Source organism: Orycteropus afer, unplaced genomic scaffold (genome assembly GCF_000298275.1).
Source record: "Orycteropus afer afer isolate SDZICR_OR568_19922 unplaced genomic scaffold, OryAfe1.0 scaffold00127, whole genome shotgun sequence".
NCBI classification, from domain to species: domain Eukaryota; kingdom Metazoa; phylum Chordata; class Mammalia; order Tubulidentata; family Orycteropodidae; genus Orycteropus; species Orycteropus afer.
Genome location: NW_006921714.1, coordinates 2,679,080 through 2,702,514, shown reverse-complemented (window position 1 = coordinate 2,702,514; position 23,435 = coordinate 2,679,080). Strand labels below are relative to the sequence as shown.

The 23,435-nt window shown below is 41.6% G+C and overlaps 1 protein-coding gene across 1 annotated transcript in view; it reads left to right on the top strand.

The window, feature by feature from the left end:
- The window catches only part of RPS6KA5 (ribosomal protein S6 kinase A5), a 263,424-nt gene that overhangs the window by 158,152 nt on the left and 81,837 nt on the right, over nucleotides 1–23,435 (top strand). Inside the window, exons 4-5 of the mRNA XM_007944489.1 lie at nucleotides 17,891–18,006; nucleotides 21,427–21,534. Coding sequence (XP_007942680.1) covers nucleotides 17,891–18,006; nucleotides 21,427–21,534 — 224 coding nt within the window. The remainder of the gene's footprint in view (nucleotides 1–17,890; nucleotides 18,007–21,426; nucleotides 21,535–23,435) is intronic.

Genomic DNA, 23,435 nt, shown 5'->3' with positions numbered 1-23,435 from the left:
TCTCAGCGTGGTTTTGTTGTCCTCGGTATAGTGGAATGACTTCTGGAGCACGCGGCAGCCGACGGCCGTCTGTCGGTGGAGGCTTGTCGGTTGCTGTGATGCCGAGCAGGTTCCGGCGGAGTTTCCAGTGGCGACGGACCGGGAAGGGAGGCCGGGCAGTGTGTCTCCGAGCACCAGCCAGTGAAAAGCCCCGGGAGCACAGTAGTGTGGGCAGAGTTTAGCTCTTCTGGGCGTGGGATCGCTGTGTCAGCAGCCGCTAACGACAAGGACACGTGCTGAACGTGTTCGTCAGGCGTAGCTTGTCACTCCCACAGTGCAGCAGCCATATTGACGACCAGTTCAGCACTTGGCCAACTTCTGTGGCTACTGCCCCTCTGCCCTTCCCTTCACTTCAGCCATTCACCATACAGCCACACACTGGGCCTTACAACTCTAATGCCTCAAACTCACATTTCTTCTTGGTCCGCGAGCCCCATTTCCCTTCTTCCGCACACTCCTCGGGCTTGTTCTTTAACCCTCTTTGAGCCCCATCTCCCTCAGGTCTTTCCTGGTCCTCTTCATTGCATCCTTCGGGTTTTACTTGTATTGCCCCTGACCTAGACTCTGACACATCTCATCTGCCCAGTTTGGCACATGATAGTTGCCTGTCCTTCTTAACCTTCTTCTGACATAGCAGTCACTTTGTTTACTCTCTGAATTTTTTTTTTCCCCCGAGTACTAGGTTGCTAAGCTTTGCTCATATGCATGGCATATGTGTCAGCTGGGTCTAACACAAAATTTACGCCGACAGTGTTGACAGAACTTTGCAGAAGGTAAGCACACGTCTTACTCCTCTTTTGTGGGCTGCATGTGATCTTTCCCACCCTCTTGCGGCCCCATCACTGTCCTCCTTGCGTCTGAAATAATCTGAGGTGGCCACTGGTTCTACTTCCACTGAAAGTCCATCCAGTCCAGCTGTTATAAACTTTCAGATTTTCTTCTCCTTTTCTTTCTTCTGCACCTTAATATTTCTGTGTCTTGGAAATGGCTTTCAGATTGGCAAACATTAAAGATATCAATAATAAAAAGAGTTAGTGAGAACTTTATTTTTAAAAAGAAAAGACATTTCATTCGTGGTTGGTAGAAGATATAAATGGCTCTGTCTTTTTTGAAGAATATCTTCACTAAAAATTGGCAGCATTATCCACATTGATGTGTAAATACGTTTTGACTCAGCAGTCTAGTTTCAGGAATGTTCTGTCAGTCAGTCTACACCTGCTGCGTGGACAAATGTGTGTGTCAGGAATATTGGTCGTGATTCAAAATGCTTATTAGTATCATCTGTGACAGCAGTCTATCCAAACCAAACTCATGGCCATTGAGTTGATTCTGACTCATAGCGACCCTCATAAGGTTTCCAAGGCTGTAAACCTTTAGTCGATTGCCTTATCTTCCTCCTATGAAGCAACTGGTGAGTTTGAGCCACCAGCCTTCTGATTAGCAGTCAAATGCCTTATCCACTCTACTGCCAGAGCTTCTTAGCAGCCTGTCAGTGGTGGCTGTATTAAAACAAAGCTTAGAAAAGTACAGGATGAGACTGGAACATCTTGTGGCAGAAGATCAGGAAGTGCAATAAACCGGGGTGAAGGGAAAGTTCTTCCTTATGGAGGACACCAACTAACCTTGAGAAGGAATGATGGAGCTTGCAACCTAGAGAAGAGATGATGGACTTAGAAAATCGTCCCTTGAGGCTGAAACAGGTAAGTGAAAGTCTCAGTTCATTTCCTCACAGTTTACCAGCTGATTACAAAGGGAGACTTAGTAAGTTTACAGTGGAGAAACCTGGTAAACACCACTTTGATGGTGGATCTAAATTCCCACCAGTATTGGGATGAATGATATTATATGCTTCCTGATACGATTCTAAGAAGGGTAACATCATTACAGTGATATTCCTGCCAACAGTGTATAACCCAAATGTAGTCGTTGAGGACATCAGAAAGCCTTTTGAGGGGTGATCCACAAATAGGTAGGCTATCCTTTTCAAAGATGTCGAGATCAAGAAAGGCAGACTGAAGGATCCAGACTAAAGAAAACTGAGGAGACCTCATAATCGAAGCATTGTATGATCTTGAACTGAATTGGGTCCTGAACTGGAAAAAGTAACTACAAAGCACATTACTGAGACAACTGACAAAATTAAAGTAGGCATAATGGATTAGATAACACTTTTTTTTTTTTAACTCAAAATTGAAGTTTCTGATATTGATAATTGTATTGCTTTTATATAAGAGAATGTCCTTGTTCTCAGGAGATATATACTGAAGTATTTAGGGATAAAGGAACACAATGGTTCAGGAAAAAAAAAATACGCACTTATATAAGACCAGAGACAGGGAATGCTGAAACATGAAGCAACGTGTAAATAATTGGCGGATTTGCTTTACACATGCATAGGGATTCCTTATACCATTCTTATAATTTTTCTTTAAGTTTGAAATTGCATCAAAGTAAGTTTCTTTAAAAAAAATAATAAAGCCTATAGGCAAGGCATTGAGACTTAGGACAAACTTATTTTAGGGGTCACAGTGTGATGTAATAAACCGTTTTCACCAGCCTTCCTAGACTGAAGACAATGGTGAGTTTTATACCATCTTCCTTATGATGGGAGCCTGGGGAACAAGCTCAGGTTATACTTTATACAGACAGTGTCATCCTGGCTTGTGGCTTTCTCATGCTCTGAGCCCTCCAGGGCTGTAGGTATGGCTTAGATGTATCACTTCTCAAACGGACATTTGGGGAGTTTGGGCTGCAGGGAGGTAAAGTTCTAGTCTCTGGCACGAGCCCAGAATGCAGCTCTTCTGTGTTGTTCCGTCTGCTTTCACAAGCCAGGGGGTTAAGGTGGTGACCGCATAGGAAAATGAAGGAACCTTTTGCAAGATTGTAGACATCCCTGCAGGCCAAGGCCAAGTGTCTTTTCTCCAAAGCAGCCCTGGACCTACTTGTACCTGAAGTAAATGGACACCCTTAAACTCTACACCATAAAATATGACAGTGATCATTTCAGCACGGCAATTTCTCAAAAAAAGAAAAGAAAAAAGATGTTAAACCCATTACTTTCTGTGTCCATTAAAAAACAAAAGAGAAGAAACTTGGCGTAATCCCTGTCCTGTAGCAGGGCAGAAAGGCCTACCAGTCTCCTTCCCTCGAGATCACAGCCAGGGAAACCCTGCTGATGGTCAGACGTGGGATCCCCATGAGGCAGCACTGACTGCATGGGAACAAGTTGTTGTTTGGTTTTTTTTACGTCTCATTTTGAACATGAAATCTGCTGAGCTCTTCCAAACAAATTAATTGTGAAAAGCATACAAGATAGGCGAATCACATGAGCAAGTATATGGGATTGTTGACTCTCAGCCATTTCACTGTTTGAAGGACAGAACAGGCCTCTTGATTTAGAGGCAGCCTTCCCAACGGTAATTAACAAGAGCAGCTGCCCCCTGAGGCTGCCCCCATGAGCCCAGTGAATCCACAGGGGTGGGGGCAGCAGCGGTGACGCAGCGCTTCCCCTCGCGCCTGGGGAGTCACACTGCCGTGTGCACAGCCCTTTCTCCCACATAGAGTTGCTTGACTGGCTAACTCATCTCACCTCCCTAGATTTCACTCTTCTCTGGGGATAATAGCAGTACTTATGTCTTGGGGTTGTCGATGAGGACCATACTTGTAATATCTAGACAGAATGGGCATCTAAAAAGTGCCCAGTATCCATAATTGTTATTACTCCTTTGTCTAGTGTCAGTAGCAGTGAGCTGTGTTCAGATACACATGTTCAAGGATGGGGCCAATTCCCTCATTCTCTATCACTTCTTATCTGTCAGGAGCTTTTTCCTAATGACTCTGACTGTCTGCAGTTATAAAGATGCTACTTCTGTACAAACACCAGTAGCCAGAATTTTTCCCTTAGTCCAAGTTGAAGGAATATCAATAAAAACTGAACAATCTCATGTTGTTTCTGCCAATTTTCCCATTATAAAGAGAATAAAAACAGTCAATATTGGCTTTAAAAGAGAGAAAAAACCTTAAGCTTGCAATTTGTTATGGAAGAAATTGGCAGAGATGTGAGAAGGAATTTCCAGAAGTCCAGTGGATACATGATTTTGACAGAAAAGTTATTTATGGTAAACCAGTGGGCATGGAGGAAGAGCCCTCCCGGCAAAGTGGACCTTACATAATCCGACTCGTGGACAGTTTTCATTCAAGTACTATTCCATGTGAGCTTTTAAATCAGCCTTTTATATGAAGAAGTGTAATACATGCCCATCTGGAAAGGGGCTGATACTCTAAAACGTTAAGGGAGTTTTTCTTGAGTTATAAAGCTGGGAAATTGTCCTCGCAGATATCAGTAAGGATCTGGGCCAGTCTTCCTTCCGAGGAATGGCTGGTGGGTTTGAACCACCAGCCTTCTGGTTAGCAGTCAGAGGCCTTAGGCACTATGCCACCAGAGCTCCTTCATAATGTCACTCACCACATTTATACCACTGGTACCTGTCCCAGAATCTGCCTGCATTTCCTGATTCATACATCTTTTGCAAGAAAAGAAATTTTGTAGTTCAACACAAATTTAGTGGTATCCCTGATGGTCTTTTCCAAATTTTGCTTTATTTGTTGTTTTGCTGCCTGGCTAAAGTTTTTTTTATTTTTTTTTCTTCAGTCTTAAGGGCAAGCCCCAACCTTACCGTAGCAGTGTTGCTAGATCTCTCTTGATAAACAAGAGCTGTAAAGACCCCAGAGACACAGTTTCTGCAAATCCTCCCTGGGCCGAGGTCTTGTTGAAAATGAAACCCTTTGCTCCATTTCACTCTTCTTAAGCTCTGGATTCCGCCAGTCCAATTCTAAATACAAATAAGCCCCGGGCAGCTCTGCCAAGCACGGGGACAGGTCAGGGAGAAGCTGGCACTGGCTTTGTGTGTGCCCGAGGGGGATGGTGAAGTTTATGGTGCTGACCCTCAGGGCAAAGCTGGGGGCCTTACCCAGGTGGTTCTCATGTGCTGTCATGAGCGCTGATGGTTTGGTTTGTAAACAAAACAAATATGAGGAGAACTCTTCCATTCAAATTTATGATGCCATCTGGAGGGTAATATTGCTTAATTTTTTTTTTTTTTTGCTATACTCCTGATCTGAATCTGATAAAAGCTATGGGCCCCCTCTTTCCTGGGGGGGGGTAGTTTATATACTTACATATATTTTTTTAAAAATTACACATAATTTCAGATTTCCACGAAGCACTTTCAGCATGGTTCATGGAACCCCCTCGTGGGGCTTTAAAACTGGACACAAACAATCGATTTAGCCCCTTCATTAAAGGGACAGCATAGGGCTCCCTTGGGCCTCCTCTCAGCGTTGTAGTTACGTGTGGTGCAGGATGGGGATGAGCACGGTAACTTCTGCTTATCGAGCTTTCGTTGTTTGTAAGACACACACGAAGCATTTTTCATATCCAGAAATGGACTCTGGATCAAACCGATTCTTCTCACAACCTTCCCCATCTCAAGTGATACTAACTCCCATCTTTCCATTGCTCAGGCTAACTGAATCTGACCAATGCTTACCACCATCACTGTTGTCACAAAGGTGACCCCTAACCACCGTCATCTCTCACCTTGTTTATTGCGCTGCATCTCCCTACTTCTGCCCTTGCTCTTCTCAACACAGCAGCTAGCGTGAGGGATCCTAGTAAAATGAAAGTCATACGGAACCACTGTTCTACTCAGAACCTTCCAGTGGCTTCCCACTTCATTCAGAGTAAGATGAAATTCTTACAGTGCCCAGGGCTTCTGGGCTGCACAGCCCAAGCGCCTGTGTTAACATCGACCATGGTATGTTGTACAGTGTGTGGCATACACTGCAGTGCTAATAGTGATGTAAGAGGCCCTATACAATCTGCCCCCTGCCTACCCTTGAATTCATTTACTTCTGTGATGTTGGCTCTCCTGTTTGTCATTCACTTTATTGCAGACATAGTGGCCTACTTCCTGATTCTTGAATGCACCTGGCCTGGTCCTCCCTCGGGGTCTTTCTACTGATTGTTACTTGTGCCTGAAGCAGTCTTCCCCCAAATGTGTAGTTAGCTCATATCCTTATCTTCTTAAAGTCTTTGCTCAAAAGCCACCTTGGTGAGGCCTACACTGACCAGCCTTCTTTTATTTATTTATTTGTTGGCTTTGAAAAACAGAAATTTGTTTTTTCACAGTGCAGGAGCCTGCTGTTGTTGTTGCTATTGTTAGGTGCTGTCAAGTCGGCTCTGGCTCCTAACGACCCGTGTACAACAGAAGGAAGCCCGGCCCAGTCCTGCGCCCACCTCACAGTCCTCGCTAGGCCTGAGCCCATTGCTGCAGCCTAGAAGTCCACATTCAGGGCATGGCTATGGGAGAGGGGCACTTCCCTGCCAATTGCAGCTTCTGGTCTCTGCTCACAATCCTTGTAAATGCATCTATCTGGTTGTCTGTCTGCCTTTTCTCCCTGTGTGTTTCTCTGTGTCCATTCTGCTTTTTATTTTTAATTTTAATTTTTTTTCTTTTTACCTTTCCCTCCCCCGCAACCAAGTAATCATCAAAAAGTATTTCTTTTTTTTTGTAAAACCTTTTTCTTGACTTTTTACAACAGTGATATTATACACTGTCTGTCTTTTTGTGACTAACTTCACTCAGCATAATGAGCTACGTTACGTGATGTTTCACAGATGCATCATTGTTCTTGAACATTGCGTACTATTCCGTTGTGTGTGTGTTACCTTAGTTTGTTGACCCATTCCTCCACTGATGAGAACTTAGGTTGTTTCTGTCTTTTTGCTGTCATAAATAGTGTGCAGCAAACATGGGTGTGCATATACCTGTTCGTGTCATGTCTCTTAGTTCTCTAGGATGTATACCTAGTAGTGAGATTGCTGGATCATTTGGTATTTCTATTTCCAGCTTTTCAAGGAAGCAACATACCATTTTCCATAGTGATTGCACCATTTTACAGTCCTACCAACAGTGTATGAAGGTTCCAGTCTCTCCATACCCTCACCAGCATTTCTTATTTTCTGTTGTTTTGAACTTTGCTGTTAATGCTGATTAAGCACCCCCAGTGCTGGATCTGCTTGTGAAAACATCTCACTGGGTATTCATTCCATCAGTTTTTGGAGCGTTGTTTTTCACCAGTTTCTTCAGTACAGCTCAGACTTCTACTTTCACACCATTGGTTCTTGATTATGTGCTCTCTCCTGAGGTGTTTGAACATTGACCAGTTCTTTCTGGTACAAAACTTACTGCCGTCTAGTTGGTTCCAACTCATAGCAACCCTGAGTCAGTTCTGACTCAAAGCAATCCCTCCTTGGGTTTCCGAGGTGGTATCTCTATGGAAGTGGATTGCCTAGTCTTCCTTCCAAGGAGTGGCTCATGGGTTTGAACTGCCAGCTTTCTGGTTAGCAGTCAAATGCCTTAGACACTATGCCACCAGAGCTCCCTTTTGCCAATAGAACCCTTCAATATTGCAATTTGAGGCTTGAATTTTTTTTCTTACGTTCTTTTAGATTGAAATATGTCAGCTGTGTTTTTTCCCATTTGTTTTTCTAACTCCAGGTCTTTGCACAGTTCATTATAATACTTTACATTGTCCTCTCGAGCTGCCCTTTGAAATCTTCTGTTCAGTTCTTTTATTTCATCATTTCTTCCATTCACTTTAGCTACTCTCTCTTAAGAAGTAAGTTTTAGAATCTCTTCTGATATTCATTTTGGTCTTTTCTTCCTTTCCTGTCTTTTTGGTGACCATTTGCTTTCTTCACGTATGATGTTCTTGATGTCATCCCACGATGCATCTGGTTTTCAGTCATTGTTGTACAGTGCATCAAATCTGGTCTTCAGATGTGATGTACTCAAGGTCATATTTTGGCTCTTGTGGACTTGTTTTAATTGCCTTTGACTTCAACTTGAACTTGCATATGAGCAATAGATGGTCTGTTCCACAGTCAGTTCTTGGCCTTTTTTTGACTGATGATATTGACCTTCTCCATTGCCTCTTTCCAGAGATGTAGTTGATTTGATTACTGTGAATTCCTTCTGGCGAAGTCTACATTTATAGTTGCTGTTTATGTTGTTGAGAAAAAAGGTATTTGCAATGAATAAGTTATTGGTCTTGCAAAATTATATCATGAGATCTCCAGCGTAATTTCCATTACTAAGGTCATATATTCCAACAACCAAAGCTGCTTCTTTGTTTCCAATTTTTGCAGTCCAATCACCAGTAATTATCAATACATTTTGATTACATGTTTTGTCAACTTAAAACTGCAGAAGTTGGTAAAAAATCTTTAATTTTTAACCAAGAAATTTGGAAGACAGCTACCTGACCAATGGACTGGAAGAGATCGATACTTGTGCCCATTCCAAAGAAAAGTGATCCAACAGAATCTGGAAATTATCAAACAATATCATTAATATCATATGCAAGTAAAATTTTACTGAAGATAACTAAAAAATGATTGTGCTTATGAGGAACCTGTACATAGACCAAGAGGCTGTCATTCAAATAGGACAAGGGAATACTACATGGTTTAAAATGAGGAAGAGTCTGAGTCAGGGTTATATCCTTTCACCATACTTACTCAGTCTATATGCTGAGCAAATAATCTGAGAAGCTGGACTGTATGAATGAGAATGTGGCATCAGGATTGGAGGAAAACTCGTTACCAACTTGTGATATGCAGATGACACACTCTTGCTTTCTGAAAGTGAAGATGACTCAAAGCACTTACTGATGAAAATCAAAGAGTACAGTCTTCAGTATGGGTTACACCTCAATCTAAAGAAAACCAAAATCCTCACAACTGGACCAGTAAGCAGCATCATGATAAATGGAGAGAAGACTGAAGTTGTCAGGGATTTCATTTTACTTTGATCTACAATCAACACTCATGGAAGTAGCAGTCAGAAAAATCAAATGTCATATTGCATTGGGCAAATCTGCTGCAAAAGACCTCTTGAAAGTGATAAAAGATATCACTTAGAGGACTAAGGTGCACCTAACCCAAGCCGTGGTATTTTCAGTTACCTCGTATGTATGTTAAAGCTAGACAATAAATAAGGAAGACTGAAGAATAATTGATTCCTGTGAATTGTGGTGTTGGCAAAGAATACTGAAAGTACTGTGGATGCCGGAAAAATGAACAAATCTGCCCAGGGTTTGTCCTGGAAAGAATGGCTATACTTTGTCTTACCTACTTTGGTCATGTTGTCAGAGGAAGCTATTCCCTGGATAAGGATATCACACTTGGCAAAGTATAGGGTCAGCGAAAAAAGGGAAGACCCTCAGTGAGATGGATTGACATAGTGGCTGCAATGATGGGCTCAAGCACAGCAAGGATTGTGAGGCTGGTGCAGGGCCAGCCAGTGTTTCGTTCTGTTGTCCACGGGGTCACATCAGTCAGAGTCAACTCAGTGACATCTGACAAGAGCAACAAAATAGAGGGTCAGTGGAAAAGGGGAGGACCCTCAACGAGATGGACTGACACAGTGGCTGCAATGATGGGTACAAGCACAGCAAGGATTGTGAGATGATGTAGGACCAGCCAGTGTTTCGTTCTGTTGTCCACAGGGTCACATGAGTCAGAGCCATCTCAAAGGCACCTAATAACAACAAGAACATAAGTGCTGAAGTGAGATATCTCATTTTTATTTTGATTTACATCTGTCTAGTTAATGGCTCTCTAATTGATGACCCCCATTGGGTATCTGAGGCTGTAAATTTTTACGGAAGTAGGTCACCCCATCTTCCTTCCACAGAGCAGCTGGTGGGTTTGAACCACCCATCTTCCAATTAGCAGTCAAGTGCTTTACGCACTATGCCACCAGGGCTCCTTAATTAACGGCTAGTGATTTTGAGTGTTTCTTCCCGTGTTTGTTAGCTACCTGAATGTCTTCTTTGGTGAACAGTCTGTTCCTATTGTCTGCCCATTTTTCAATTAGATTATTTGTCTTTTTGTGGTTACCTAGTTGCTGTTTTCTATAAATTTTAGAGATTAGCCCCTTGTGTGATACATCTTGCCAAAAATTTTTCATAATCTGTGTGTTCTATTTTTCATCTTTTTGTGAAACCTTTTGATGTACATCCAAAAAAAAAAAAACCCAAACCAAACTCACTGCCGTGGAGTTGGATCTGACTTGTAGCAACCCCTCCTTGGGTTTCCAAAGCAGCATCACTACGGAAGTAGATTGCCCAACCTTAGATTGTTCAACCTGGTGGGTTTGAACCCCCAGCTTTCTGGTTAGCAGTAAAGTGCCTTAGGCACTACGCCGTATGTGTCTAATTTTAAGGAGTTCCCAGTTACCTGTTGTATTCTGGTGTTTGTGCATTTCTCATTATATTCTGTACTGTGTTTATGCCCTGAACTAGGACACCTAAGTTTGTCCCTATGTTTTCTTTGAAGGTTTTTATGGTTTTAGGTTTTATGTTCAGTCCTTTGATCCAAATGGAGTTTGTTTTTATATGTAGTGTGAGATACGGATCCTGTTTCATTTTCCTGCAAATGGATATCCAGTTTTGCCAGCACTGTTTAGTAATGAGACTATCTCTTCTGACCACCCTTCTTAAAACACAAAACACAAATTCCCCTACCCTGGCACCTCCCATCCCTGTTTCCCTGCTTTTATTTTTGTGTAGCAATCATCACCTTCCCACATACAAGTAAGAACTCATTTCCTTATGTCTCTCTCCTCCCACTGGAATGTAAGCTTCACAGGAATGGGAATTGTTTTGTTGTGTTTTGTTGAGCGCTATGTGTACAGTGCCTAGGGTTCAAATGTCTGTTGAATGAATGGAAAACCGTAAGAAGGTATATTCTTGGTTTGTAAATATGGACTTGGATTCAGAGAGATTAAGCAACTTGCTCAAAGTCTCACAATTGGTAAACAATATAGCTAGCATTTGGGGACTTGGTTCTTTCTGACCTCAGAGACCTGTGTTCTTACGTACTGTATTGGTTCCCCTTTCTACAGAGAAAATATTTTTCTCCAAGAATATACAAAATTAAAAGGGCAAGATATAGTGGAGAAGTAGCAGTTTTTCAGGGCTGAGGAATCAGAGGTTTGAGGCTAACCAAGTGGCTATATACTGTGGGGAGAGGGAGGGTGGTACAGGTGAGATAGTTCAAAAATCTGTGTGCAAACTTCCATCAAAGCTGTGACTGACATCTCAGCAGTGAATCCATGAGCTCTGAGTGGCGCAGACAGCATCGGCGACCAGAAAGGGGAGGGGGAGAGAGGCACAGATGAAGTAGTTCAAAAATCTGTATGTAAACTTCCATCAAACTTGGCTGACATCTCTGCAGTGAACCCACGAGCTCTGAGTGGCACGGACAGCATCGGCGACCAGAAAGGGCAAAGGGCTGAGCCAGGATTTCAGCAGCCCCCGCCTCAGAGAGGACAGGAGTTTGGGGTTAAATTATTTCCAAGGTGGGGGGCTTGGTAAACATCTTGAATTTTCCTTTAGAATCCTAGAAGGACCACACCGTAGGAATAAGAACCGCACCCCAGACTATGGCCTGCATCCTAAAATCACGGGAACTACCCTAAAGAAAGCTGAAAGAGAGCCACTGTAACACAACCTAAAAACCAAGCCTTCACAGAATCAAGGTGATTTAACAGAAATTGAGCTTTCTGCAAGAATAAAGCGTAAAGTTTGAGAGGAAGATAACAACATCCAGAGCTTCTGCAGTGTGTCATTGACAGTGTCCAGAATACAATTTAAAAATTATTAGACACACACAGAATCAGGAGAAAAAAATAGTTAATAAAACCAAACCCGCAGATCATCTAGGTTGTGATTAAGCAGATGAGGATTTAAAGGTAGCTATTATAAATATGTTAAAGAGTACATGAAAAGGTGGATATAGGTAAATAGAGAGAGAATTATGGTTGTGGTATGGAAACTTTAGAAAGAACCAAGTGAACCTCTAGAACTAAAAAACAATATCTGAAATTAACTGGGTTGTAAACAGGAAACAGGAAACTTGAAGATAAGTCAGTGGAAGTCATGCAAGCTGAAGCACAGAAAGAAAATGAAGAACAGGGAAAATTAACAGAACCTTAAGGATCTACGGGACAGTAACACACTTGTACACATACGTGTAATTGAAATCCTAGAAGAAGGGGAAAAAGAGAATAGGGCAAAATGTTTTAGAAGAAATGCTAGCCCAAAAAAAATTTCATAAAAAATAATTTAAAAAAAAAAGTGTTTTAAAACATAGAAGTTTAGTGACCTCTAAGCTAACCAGACGGCTGGCGGTTCAAACCCACCAGCCACTCCTCGGAAGGAAGGTTGGGCAATCCTACTTCTGTAGTGATACTGCCTTGGAAACCCAAGGAGGGGTCTCTATGAGTCAGGTTTGACTTGACGGCACATAACAGCAACAACAACAACAACAAGCAGAATAAATACAGAGAGACCCATACCTAGACACACTATGGTCAAGCTGTTACTGTTTCTGTAGCAGAAATACCACAAGTGGATGGCTTTAATAAACGGAAATTTGTTTTCCCAGTTTAGGAGGCTAGAAGTCTGAATTCAGGGAACCAGCTCTAGGGCAGGGCTTTCTCTGTCAGCTGTGAGGTGAAGTCCTTGTCTCCTTGTCTGTGGGCCCACTTATTCCTTAGTGACCTCCAGGGTGGCATCCCTTTTCTCCCAGGTCTAGGAGGTACTCAGTGTAAGGACACTGGGTCCAAAACATGCTCTCTGCTCCCAGCTCTTCTTTCTTGATTGTACTGAGGTCCCTCTGATCTTTGCTTGCTTGTTTAATCTCTTTTATATCTCAGAAGGGATTGGCTCAAGATACAGCCTAATCCTATAGGTTGTCTCCTGCTCACTCACAGCTATCTATAATCCTGCCTCATTAACATCGTGTTGTTGTATGTGCCGTTGAGTCAGGCCTGACTCATAGCGACCCCTCCTTGGGTTTCCAAGGCGGTATCACTACAGAAGTAGATTGCCCAACCTTTCTTCTGAGGAGCGGCTGGTGGGTTTGAACCATCAACCTTTGGATTAGCAGTCAAGTGCATTAGGCACTATGCTACCAGAGCTCCTCATTAACATCATAGGTAGGAAAATTTACAACACTTAGGATAATACATCCGATCACTAATTGGAAGATAATTACAAAATGCTGAGAATCATGGCCTAGACAAGTTGACGTGTATTTTGGGGGGACACAATTCAATTCATAGCACTGCTGAAAACTAATGATAAAAGAAGAAGATCTAAAAAACAAGCTAAAAACACATTCCATAAGGAGAACAGGGATACAAATGAAGGTTTGACTTCTTATAAAAACAATGAAGGCCAGAGTTACTTCAGAGTCATATCTTTAAAGTTCTGAAAGAAAAACAAATAACTCAGTCGACAATTCTGTAATGAGCAAAAATATCTTTCAGAAATGAAGGTGAAATAGAACACGTTCAGTGAAATTAAAGCTGAAAGAATTTATTGGCAATAGCTAGATACTTCAAGAAATATAAAGGCAGTCATTCAGGCTGAAGGGAAGTAATGCTATTTGGAGAAAGAATGGAGAGTGGTGGAAATGGTAAGTGTGCTGATAAATAATGTTTCAGTGGAGTTCCGCTGTTGCTTAGGGTGGAGGAAGCCACCTAAGAGATCATTGCTCTTTCCCTTAACATCAAGAAGAAGGTGGATAATCTACCAAATTGGATTTTCCAAATTCACTGGCAGTCACATGGCACCAGATGAACTGAATGCCAACAATAACAAGTCCTTCAGAAGAGATCGAACCTACGAGCTGCTTCCCATGCAGTGAAACAAAGGAGGAAGAGCTGGCAGCCATAAAAATGTGTCAGCCAAAAACAACTGAAGTCTTGTTGACTGTTTAAAGGACTAATATGTGCAAGCATGATAACTTAGAAACAGAAGCGTCATCACCCACTTATCTGCTCTCTACCATAGGACTCCCCCAAGTGCTCATGAGAAATACTAAAAAAATAGTCTATTCCTATTCTTTCCGCTTTCTCATGTTCTCTTCCCTTCTTGCCTCTAAAATTCATATGCAAATACAAAGAACCTAGAATAGCCCATCCACTCAGAAATGAAGAACAAATGTGGAGGATTTAACATTCTAATTTCAAACTTACTATAAAGCCACAGTAATCATGATAATATGATATGAGAGATCAGTGGGATAGAAATAAACTCATATAGATATAGTCAGTTAGTTTTCAAAAAGTATGCCAAGACCATTCAGTAGGGGAAATTATAGTCTTTTCAAAAATGGGACTGGGACAAATGGGTGTTCACATGCAGAAGAATGAAGTTGGGCCCCTGCTTCACCCCATGTGTAAAACAGTAACTCAAAATGGATCAAAGACCCAAATAGAAGAACTAATACTATAGAACTTTTAGAGGAAAACATAGGGGTAAATCTTTGCGACCTTGAATTTGGCAATGGTTTCTTAGATATGATGCCAAAAGCACAAGTAACAACAGAAAAAAATGGATAAATTTGGATTTTTATTTAAGATGATGAAAATGTTATAAAATTGATGGTGATAATGGTTGCACAACTCAGTGAATATATTAAAAACTTTGAATTGTGTACTTTAAATGGGTAAATTTCATGGTATATGAATGATAACTCGAAAAATAAAAATGCACAAAAAAACCTTTTTAATAGATCCTTCTAAAAAATAATAGTATAGTGTATAGTGAGCCCATGAAAACAGGCTCAATATCATTAATAATCAGAAAACTACAAATTAAAACCATAATGAGTTGCCACCATAAACCCATCAAAATAGCTAAAATTATAAAGTGGAAAGTAACAAATGCTTACCTTATACGAATGTCCCTCTCATATCCCTACCATAGTACTTTCTTGATAATGACATTCCAGGTACCCAAGTTCCTGTAGTTGAAGTTCTTTGGCAACCTCGGCATCTATGTTTACCATTGATATAACCTGGACTGCTGGGTAGAGTTGGTGGTTACCTTGTTAAATATCCAATCATGTACCTACAAATAAAACATTTCTTTTTGACTATCAAGTCATCTCAACCTTGGACTTTCAGGTCAGTCTATTGCAAAATTAAGAAGTAGGTTATCTGGTATTATATTAGGTTTGTCATCTTGTAGTTACTTTTTCTCAGACTCTCCAGGAAATAGAAAATAAACCCTTTGTATGTTCCAGGCGGGAACTCTGGTGGCATAGTGCCTAAGGCACTTGACTGCTAACCAGAAGGTTGGCAGTTCAAACCCACCAGCCACTCCTCAGAAGGCAGATTGGCGATCTACTTCCCTAGTGATCCTGCCTTGGAAACCCCAGGAGGGGCCACTATGAGTCAGAGACGACTTGAAGGCCCATAACAACAACATGTTACAGGCTACAACAATTCATGAGTACTTATTACTCCCATTTTATAAAGAACTGAAGCTCAGAGAGACTTCAGTGAAGCAGGGTCCGGTGCTGGTCTATCAGTGGGGGACCCAGGTTCTGCGGAGACCTGAGTACATTGGATTTTTTTACAGTGGTCTTGCCTGTGGAGTTTGAGAGTGACTTTTCAGAGACCCTGTTTAGTATTTAGGGAGCTTTGGTGGCATAGTGGATATGGCATTTAGCTGCTAACCAGAAGGTTAGTAGTTCAAACTCACCAACCGCTCTGCAGAATGAAGGTGGAGTGATCTACTTCTATAAGGATTTACAGTCTCAGAAACCCAGTGGGGGTTGCTATGAGTCAGAATCAACTTGATGGCCATGAGTTTGGTTTGGGTTTTTTGGTGGTGTAAGGGGTAAGACATCTGGCTGCTAACCAGAAGGTCAGAGATTCAAACCCACCAGCTGCTCTGTGGAAGAAAGATGTGGCATTCTGCTTCTGTAAAGATTTACAGCCTTAGAAACCCAATGGGCGTTGCTATGAGTCTGAATTGACTTAATGGCAATGAGGTTTTTTTTTAATTTAATGTTTATTCCAATATAAAGAATTTCTATTCATATGGGATTTACTTACTAATAAACCCCATAAGCATCTATTGAATGCTGACTGTATGCAGGTACTATGTTAGATTGTTGTTGTTTACCATCAAGTTGGACCTGAGTCACAGCGACCCCTCCTTGGGTTTCCGAGGTGATATCACTATGGAACTAGATTGCCCAGCCTTCCTTCTCAGGAGTGGCTGGTGGGTTTGAGCCGCAGCCTTTTAGTTAGCAGTCAAGTGCCTTAGGCACTACGCTACCAGAGCTCCCACTATGTTAGATATGCAGAGATAATAAATATGTTCAGTCTGACTTCACAAACCCAGGTCTAGCCAAGAAAGCAAGGAAGCAGAAGAAAAGCATTTCATTACAGCAGAATAATTGCTGTGGTAGAAGTCTTCCATGAGTACAGTGGCGACATGAGAGGAGGTGGTCAGTTCTTCTGGAGTGGTCACAGAGGAGAGGATCATGGAGTCGGACGTTAAGGATGTCGGAGTTTGCCAGTTGGCCTGTGGGTGCCTGTTTCTGTATCATGACTGACTATGCACACCATTTATGCAGAACACCAGTAGTAGGCTTAAGTAAATAACTACTTAAAAGTAGAAAAATAATTCATTGTTAGTTTGCAGGAATGCTGTGTTCCTTTACACCTTTTTAATAATTAGTTTTGTGTTCAGATATAATTAAACCCTTTTGGTAAAATGCAGAAGCTTTAGAAGGGAACTGCTTCTGGCTGGCATGTCCCTGTAAACTACAGTGCGAAACAACCAGCTCTTTGCACGCTTGTATTATGTTGCATCTGCTTTTTGGAATTAAACTTGGATGGGCAGGGTAAAAGTAAAATTTGTGAGTTTATGAAGATTTTGCTTTGTTCTTTTGTCAAATTGTGGTGGAGTTGACAAGGGACTAAACATGGGATACACGCTTTTCAAATTTGTGAGGAGAAAAGCTTTAAACTACATGTGTGACTGACCGCTCTAACAATGTGTTTATCACACACAGAAAGGTTTGTGTGGTGATGTAGCAAGGATTCATTTCTGATGAAGATTTTTAGGATTTTTTTAGCAGTACTTATTTGGCAAAGAGTGCATGGCATGCTTTTGAGCAATCTAATAGTAATCTGTGTAGCTGTTGCCTGAAATGATGCACGTTCAGTTACTTGTTTGTCAGCACATGTTTTATTAGAACCAGTTGTCAGCATACTTGTGTTCTTTTGTTTGTTTGTTTATATTATCCAGGTCCCTTATTTATTTCTTTTGTGTCGTATTTGATCATTTCCTTTGGGATAAATAGGACAAACGGGGAGGGAACAGGAACCATCCGGTTTCAGGTGCTGCGTGTCTGGCCCCTTGTCGTCACTGAGCTCTGTCTGGAGCAATAAGGAGACTGGCTGCTGCCTTGTGTACATTTTCGGTCGTGCACATAGACACTGCTGGAAGAGAGAAGGACTACCAGAGCCTTAATCACAGTGACTGGCAGCTGTCACAGTGGAAAGGCTGGGGTTTTGCTTGTGTTTTATTGTTTGTTTTTGGTTATTGTAATGGCTAACATTTGGGTGCTACATATTTATCGTGCAGTGATGGTCGAAGTTCTGATTTGCTATATTTGGGAAAATGTGTTTAAACATAGATTTTATGTAATAATGTGAATGACAGTACCTGTTATGCAAATTCATTTTGTTGTGGTTTAGTGTGATCTTTATCTTATGAAACTATGAATCCAGTAAAACCGTCTATGTTGGAACTATGTTCTACATACTAAGAATTGTACCCCCCAAAAAAAGAAAAAAAAGAAGCACGTTAATATCAGTGCTATCTGGTTGATCCAGTGTGATTGAAAGGAAGTACTTCCTTTAGTTTATGAATGTAAGTCAAAGAAAGAAAACATATATTTCATTTTTAGATTATATAAATGGTGGCGAACTTTTCACTCACCTTTCTCAAAGAGAGCGTTTCACAGAGCACGAGGTGCGCATCTATGTGGGAGAGATCACCCTCGCCCTCGAACATCTCCACAAGGTAAGCGGCTTCACCTCTGGGATCCCTTGCAAGAAAACTGTCAACTCAAGTCATGTTGCACAAAACAGAGCTGATTTTCCACACGTCACCGGCTTGGTGGAGAGAGTAGAAGCCCAGCTTTCTGAGTTCCGGTTTCCCTTTGTTGTAAATCTACTTTCCTACTTTTGTGTGGTTCCTGTGCTTCAGGAGCTGTCTGTAAACAGTTGATGAGACGTTCTCAGCTCAGGTGTTACAGAATACCCACTGCCCTCACTCCGAGAGTAGCCTTTAAGGTGAAACCACCAGTCCTGGTAGGTATTTTCTTTATGGCGAGTTACTCCATTGCAGAATCTGCCTGTACATCTCCAGGGTGTGTCACCTTATTAGGGTAAGGAATAGAAGTAAATTACTTGAAAGAGACACTCAGCCCCGCTCCCCAGCAGTACTACTCCGCCACTCGGGTTTCCTTCCCTCTCCTGTCCCCTTCTCCTCCCTTGCTCCCATGTAGCGTGAACCAGCTCCTAAAAACTTCAAGGAGACACATGCCCATGACACTGTTTGGGACTCTGTAAAATCATTTTAAACTTTATATATATATATATATATATATATATATATACACATACATACACACACACACACACACACACATACATACATATATATATATATATATATTATTGCAGATACTGTTAATCCTGATCTGAGAAATTTTGACCTTTTATATATATCTATATAGAAAGGGTATTTTAGGAGTTCTGGTAGCGTAGTGCCTAAGGCATTTGACTGCTAACCAGAAGGCTGGTGGTTCAGACCCACCAGCCACTCTCAGAAGGAAGATGGGGCAATCTACTTCTGTAGTGATACTGCCTCGGAAACCCAAGGAGGGGTCGCTGTGAGTCTGATCCGACTCGATGGCAGTGAGTTTGGTTTTTGGGTTAATCATTCCTGAAGAAGCAGACGGTCATGATGGAGCCTGGGCTCATGCCACAGGGGTACGAGGCAGTCAGGAGACAGGGTGACTCCAGTCACTGCATCAGGACAAGATGTGTGCATGCAGAAGCCCTCTTCTACTTTGCACTGTCCTTAGGTGCTGCCGCTGGATTACAGCTGACGGGATGGAAGTGCTGGTTGTGGGGCATGACAAAGAAAGGAGGAAGAGGCCAGACCGCAGGATGACATTGTTAAAGCTGCAGGGAGATTAGGAGAGCACCATGAAGGCGATGGGCGGGCCTGCTGTGAGCAGAGGTGGTGTGGAGATTTAAGGGAAGGGTGCAGATCAGGAAGAGGGGAGATAGCCCCGAGCAGAAGGTGCGGGGAGCAGGAACCTGAAGAGGGAACCAAAAGAGGTGTAAGAACACAAGGGAGAGAGAGAAGGTGGGGTGGGTGGAGGGTCCAGTTCCGAGAGAAGAGGGAGGCGGGAGGAGGCGGGAGGGAGCCCAGCTGAAGGTGGGCGCGCTTGCCCAGCCTGCTCGCACTGCTCATTGGTTGCTGGCTTTAATAGAGCCCCGTGGTTATTTTTGCAGAGTGTGAATTTCTTTATACATGAAACAAATTAGACCCAGTAACAGGCTAAAAAGGCCACTGAGTTTCTATTCTAAGAAGAATTAGATGTTAACTTTTTATAATATAAAAGTGATAGTGAGACCACCATAAACACCAGAGTGAAAACAGGCGACATCCAAAGCCCCAAAGAGTAAGCTAGCAACTGCAATTCTCAATTCGTGCGGAAGCTTTAACTCTGTTTATTAAAATAAAATCTAAGAGCATTCACTCTGATTAAAACAGGCTAATTAGGAATGCAGCAATGGAAAGCAGCGTCAGTGCTGGATGGAAGGTTATTGATAGAGAATACAGGCATACCTCGTTGTATTAAGCTTCACAGACCCTGCAGTTTTCATAAATCGGAGTTTCTGTGACTCACTTTATTGTGACGTTTGCTCTATCGTGGTAGCCGGGAACTGAACCCACAGTATCTCTGGGGTTTGCCTGTGTACGTAATACAGCCAATCAGATGTAAGGTGAGTTTCTCTTCATCTGCTATAAAATGGTAGATACACATAAGTGAGACATAAAGCCACACTGGTAATCCTGATACAGCTACTCACACTGGGGTTCACAGGAAGGCACTCAAGTGGAGTTGAGTTGGAAGCAGACAGTAAAATGATTTGTTCTTAGAATCTTTTCCAAATAAGTTGTTCAAAAAAAAGAGAGAGGAAAGTATCACGAGATGCATCTAATGCTCCTGGTCAATTGTCTGTTCCATATGACTCTAGAAGTTTTCCTGCTTATCTTTCTTGTAAAACTCTGAAACTCTTGAAGGAAAAATACCTAGTTTTCCTTTGTGTGATTTTTATTTCAGTTTTAACAGATTGAGAAATTACTTTTTCATATACTTAAGGTTGAGGGAAATAGTTTCTCTGAGTTGAGAAACATTTAGTTTAGGCTGACATAGTTAAAAACATGCAACACAGAGTTCACATGTGTCAAATGCCTCTTATGTAACTGAAGTAATAATTGACACATTTTGCTGTAAAAGTTACATGCAAAACAGTATTACCTAATGGACTTACCTGGCTTTAGAGCTAAAGATCAGCTAAAATTAACCCATGGTCTTCAACCTTTATGTTTAGGAGCAGCCTTTATGAATTATCTCCTTAACATATGATGCTATCTAGGTACTAGATAAATGCATAAGAAGGGGAAAGGCAGAGTTAAGGTCTGGTTGTATCAAGGCAAATAGGAAATACCTAGACCATTTCAGCCATTTATAAGTAAGTACAGTGATGGCACAGTGGTTAAGCACTTGATGCTAACTGAAAGGTCAGCAGTTCAAAGCCATCAGCCACTCTGAGAGAAAGATGTCTGCATCTGTAAAGATTACAACCATGGAGATCCTATGGGGCTATTCTAGTCTGCCTCTATGTGTTGGAATTGACTCTACAGCAATGGGTGTGATCTGGTCTAGACAGTGAAGATAGAGGTGCTGAAGGATGAAAAACAAGGAATTGGCCAGTGTGGGATCTGGTTAGTGAGAAAAGCCCTCGGAAGCCATCAGGAAGTGATGGGCTTGAATGGGCTAAGAAGTAGCTGAAGATCATCTGGAGTGAGGGTGAACTTACCTTCAGAGAAAGAGACAGGAAGAAGTAAGTCGTCAGGTGGGAGGCCCTAAAGAAGCTGACCCAACAGGGGCAGACCCTCATTATGCAGAGAGTGAGGCCATGGTTGGAGGGACCTGGTTAGAGAGACATGGTTAGAGAGGTCAAGGGGAGCCAGCAGATGCGTCTAGACAGAGGGATGTGCTGGGTCCTGGCCACTGACTAAAGACTTCCCAGAACAGGAGGATGCTGCTTTTTAAATTTTTTTAAGGTACATACGAAAGACTGTCCTAATTTATTTTTTGGAAATTATTTTAAAATGCATACTTGTTTGTTTTTACAGTTGGGGATTATATACCGTGACATTAAGCTTGAGAATATTCTGCTTGATTCTAATGGCCATGTGGTGCTGACCGATTTTGGTCTGAGTAAGGAGTTTGTGGCTGATGAAGTGAGTATTACATTTTAATCTGAAGCTAGTAATAACTTGAAGTTCATAATAACAGCATGTAAACCATGATGAAAGATTAACTGTAGAACAAGCATTTGATGGGATAGTCCTGTGTGGACTGTGAATTTCCACTCAGATTTGCCCAGAGGAGCATTTCAGCGTGGACGACTGTAAATGTTTTTAACTTTAAAGTTACCATGGAAACAGCCTGTTAGAACTGCAGTGTATCTTTGATGTATATGTCAGAATTCCCTAGTTTAAAAAATACACCTACGTTTACCTGTTCCCGTAAAGTACATACAGTATAATTGAAAACTTTAAATTGCCCTTTCGGAAAGTTATGGTTGAGATGATTATGGCCAATAGAATCATGTAACCAAGCACATACAGTGAACCTGGTAATTACAAAGTAGGAATGGCCTAAGTCTTTAATAATCTTGCTGCTGTCTGCTCAAACTGAGCTAAAATTTTAACTAGTGTGTACATTTTAAGTATGGTGGGCTTACATCTCCCATATTAATCAGATTATGAAAATAATACAAATGCATTTAAGGGCATCTAAAATGGAATGTCTTTTAGTTATAATTAAATATTTATGAAGCAGTTGTAATAAAATTTTTATTTTTATACTGCTATTTCTTCACGATAAATGAGTACATTTGAATGTGTTCTTTCTGTTCTGGAAATGTATTGGTATAGAATACACAGTCACAGTAAAATGTTTGTAGTCAAGGACTTTGTTGTTATAAAACATCTCATCCTGAGTTACAAGTTAGGTGTGTCTATTTCTGATTGTTTGCTTTTTGTAATACCGCCAATGCAATTCTCTTTCAGTTGGCTAAGTGCTAAAATTATAAAAAGTAAAGATTTCAAAATGTTGTCATATCTCTCTTCAGTCACTTTATTTATTCAATAAATATTTATTAACCACCTCTATTATTAGGTAAGGAGCTCTGGTGGTTTAGTGCATAAGCCATTTGACTGCTAACCAGAAGGTTAGCGGTTCAAACCCACCAGCCACTCCATGGAAGGAAGACTGGGCAATCTACTTCCATAAAGATTTACCACCTTGGAAACCCAAAGGGGTTCACTATGAGTCAGAATAAACCTGATGGCAGTGAGTTTGAGTTTGTTTTCTGTTACTAGTTAGGAGCCTTGGTGGCACAGTGGTTAAATGCTCCGCTGCTAACTGAAAGGTTAGCGATTCAAATCCAATAGCCGTTTTGCAGGAGAAAGATGCTTTCTGTCTGCTTCTGTAAAGATTTACAGCCTTGGAAACCCTGTGGAACAGTTTTACCCTGCCCTATAGGGTCACTATGAGTTGGAACTTACTCAGTAGCTGTGAGTTATTATGCTAGGTACTGCACAATACCTGTTAGCAAGCTTCCCTACCTATGCTTTTACGTCTTAAAAATAGTCTCATCTTAAACAAATGTAGTGTATACGTGCAGTGGAATATTACTCAGCCATAAAGAGAAATGAAGTCCTGATACATGCTGAAACATGGTTGAATTTTAATAACATAAAGCAAGTTAGTCATAAAAGGAGAAATATTGTATGACCCCAGTTATATGGAATAGGCAAATGATAGAGACCAGAGTTTGTGGTGGTTACTTGGGATAGGAGAGGATCGTCAACAGATCTTTGCTCAGGGGCACTGAGCTTCTGGTAATGGTGGTAGAATGTTTAGAGGTGGGTAGTGGTAACCATTACACAGCGTGATGAATATAATCAAGCTCCGAATTGTACATGGAAAAAATGTTGAACTGGCAGATATATGTTGTTGTTGTTGTTAAGTGCCGTCGAGTCGTTTCCGACCCATTGCGACCCCATGCACAGCAGAACCGATCCCGCGCCAGCCCCACAATCCCTGCTATACTTGAGCCCATCATCGCAGCCAC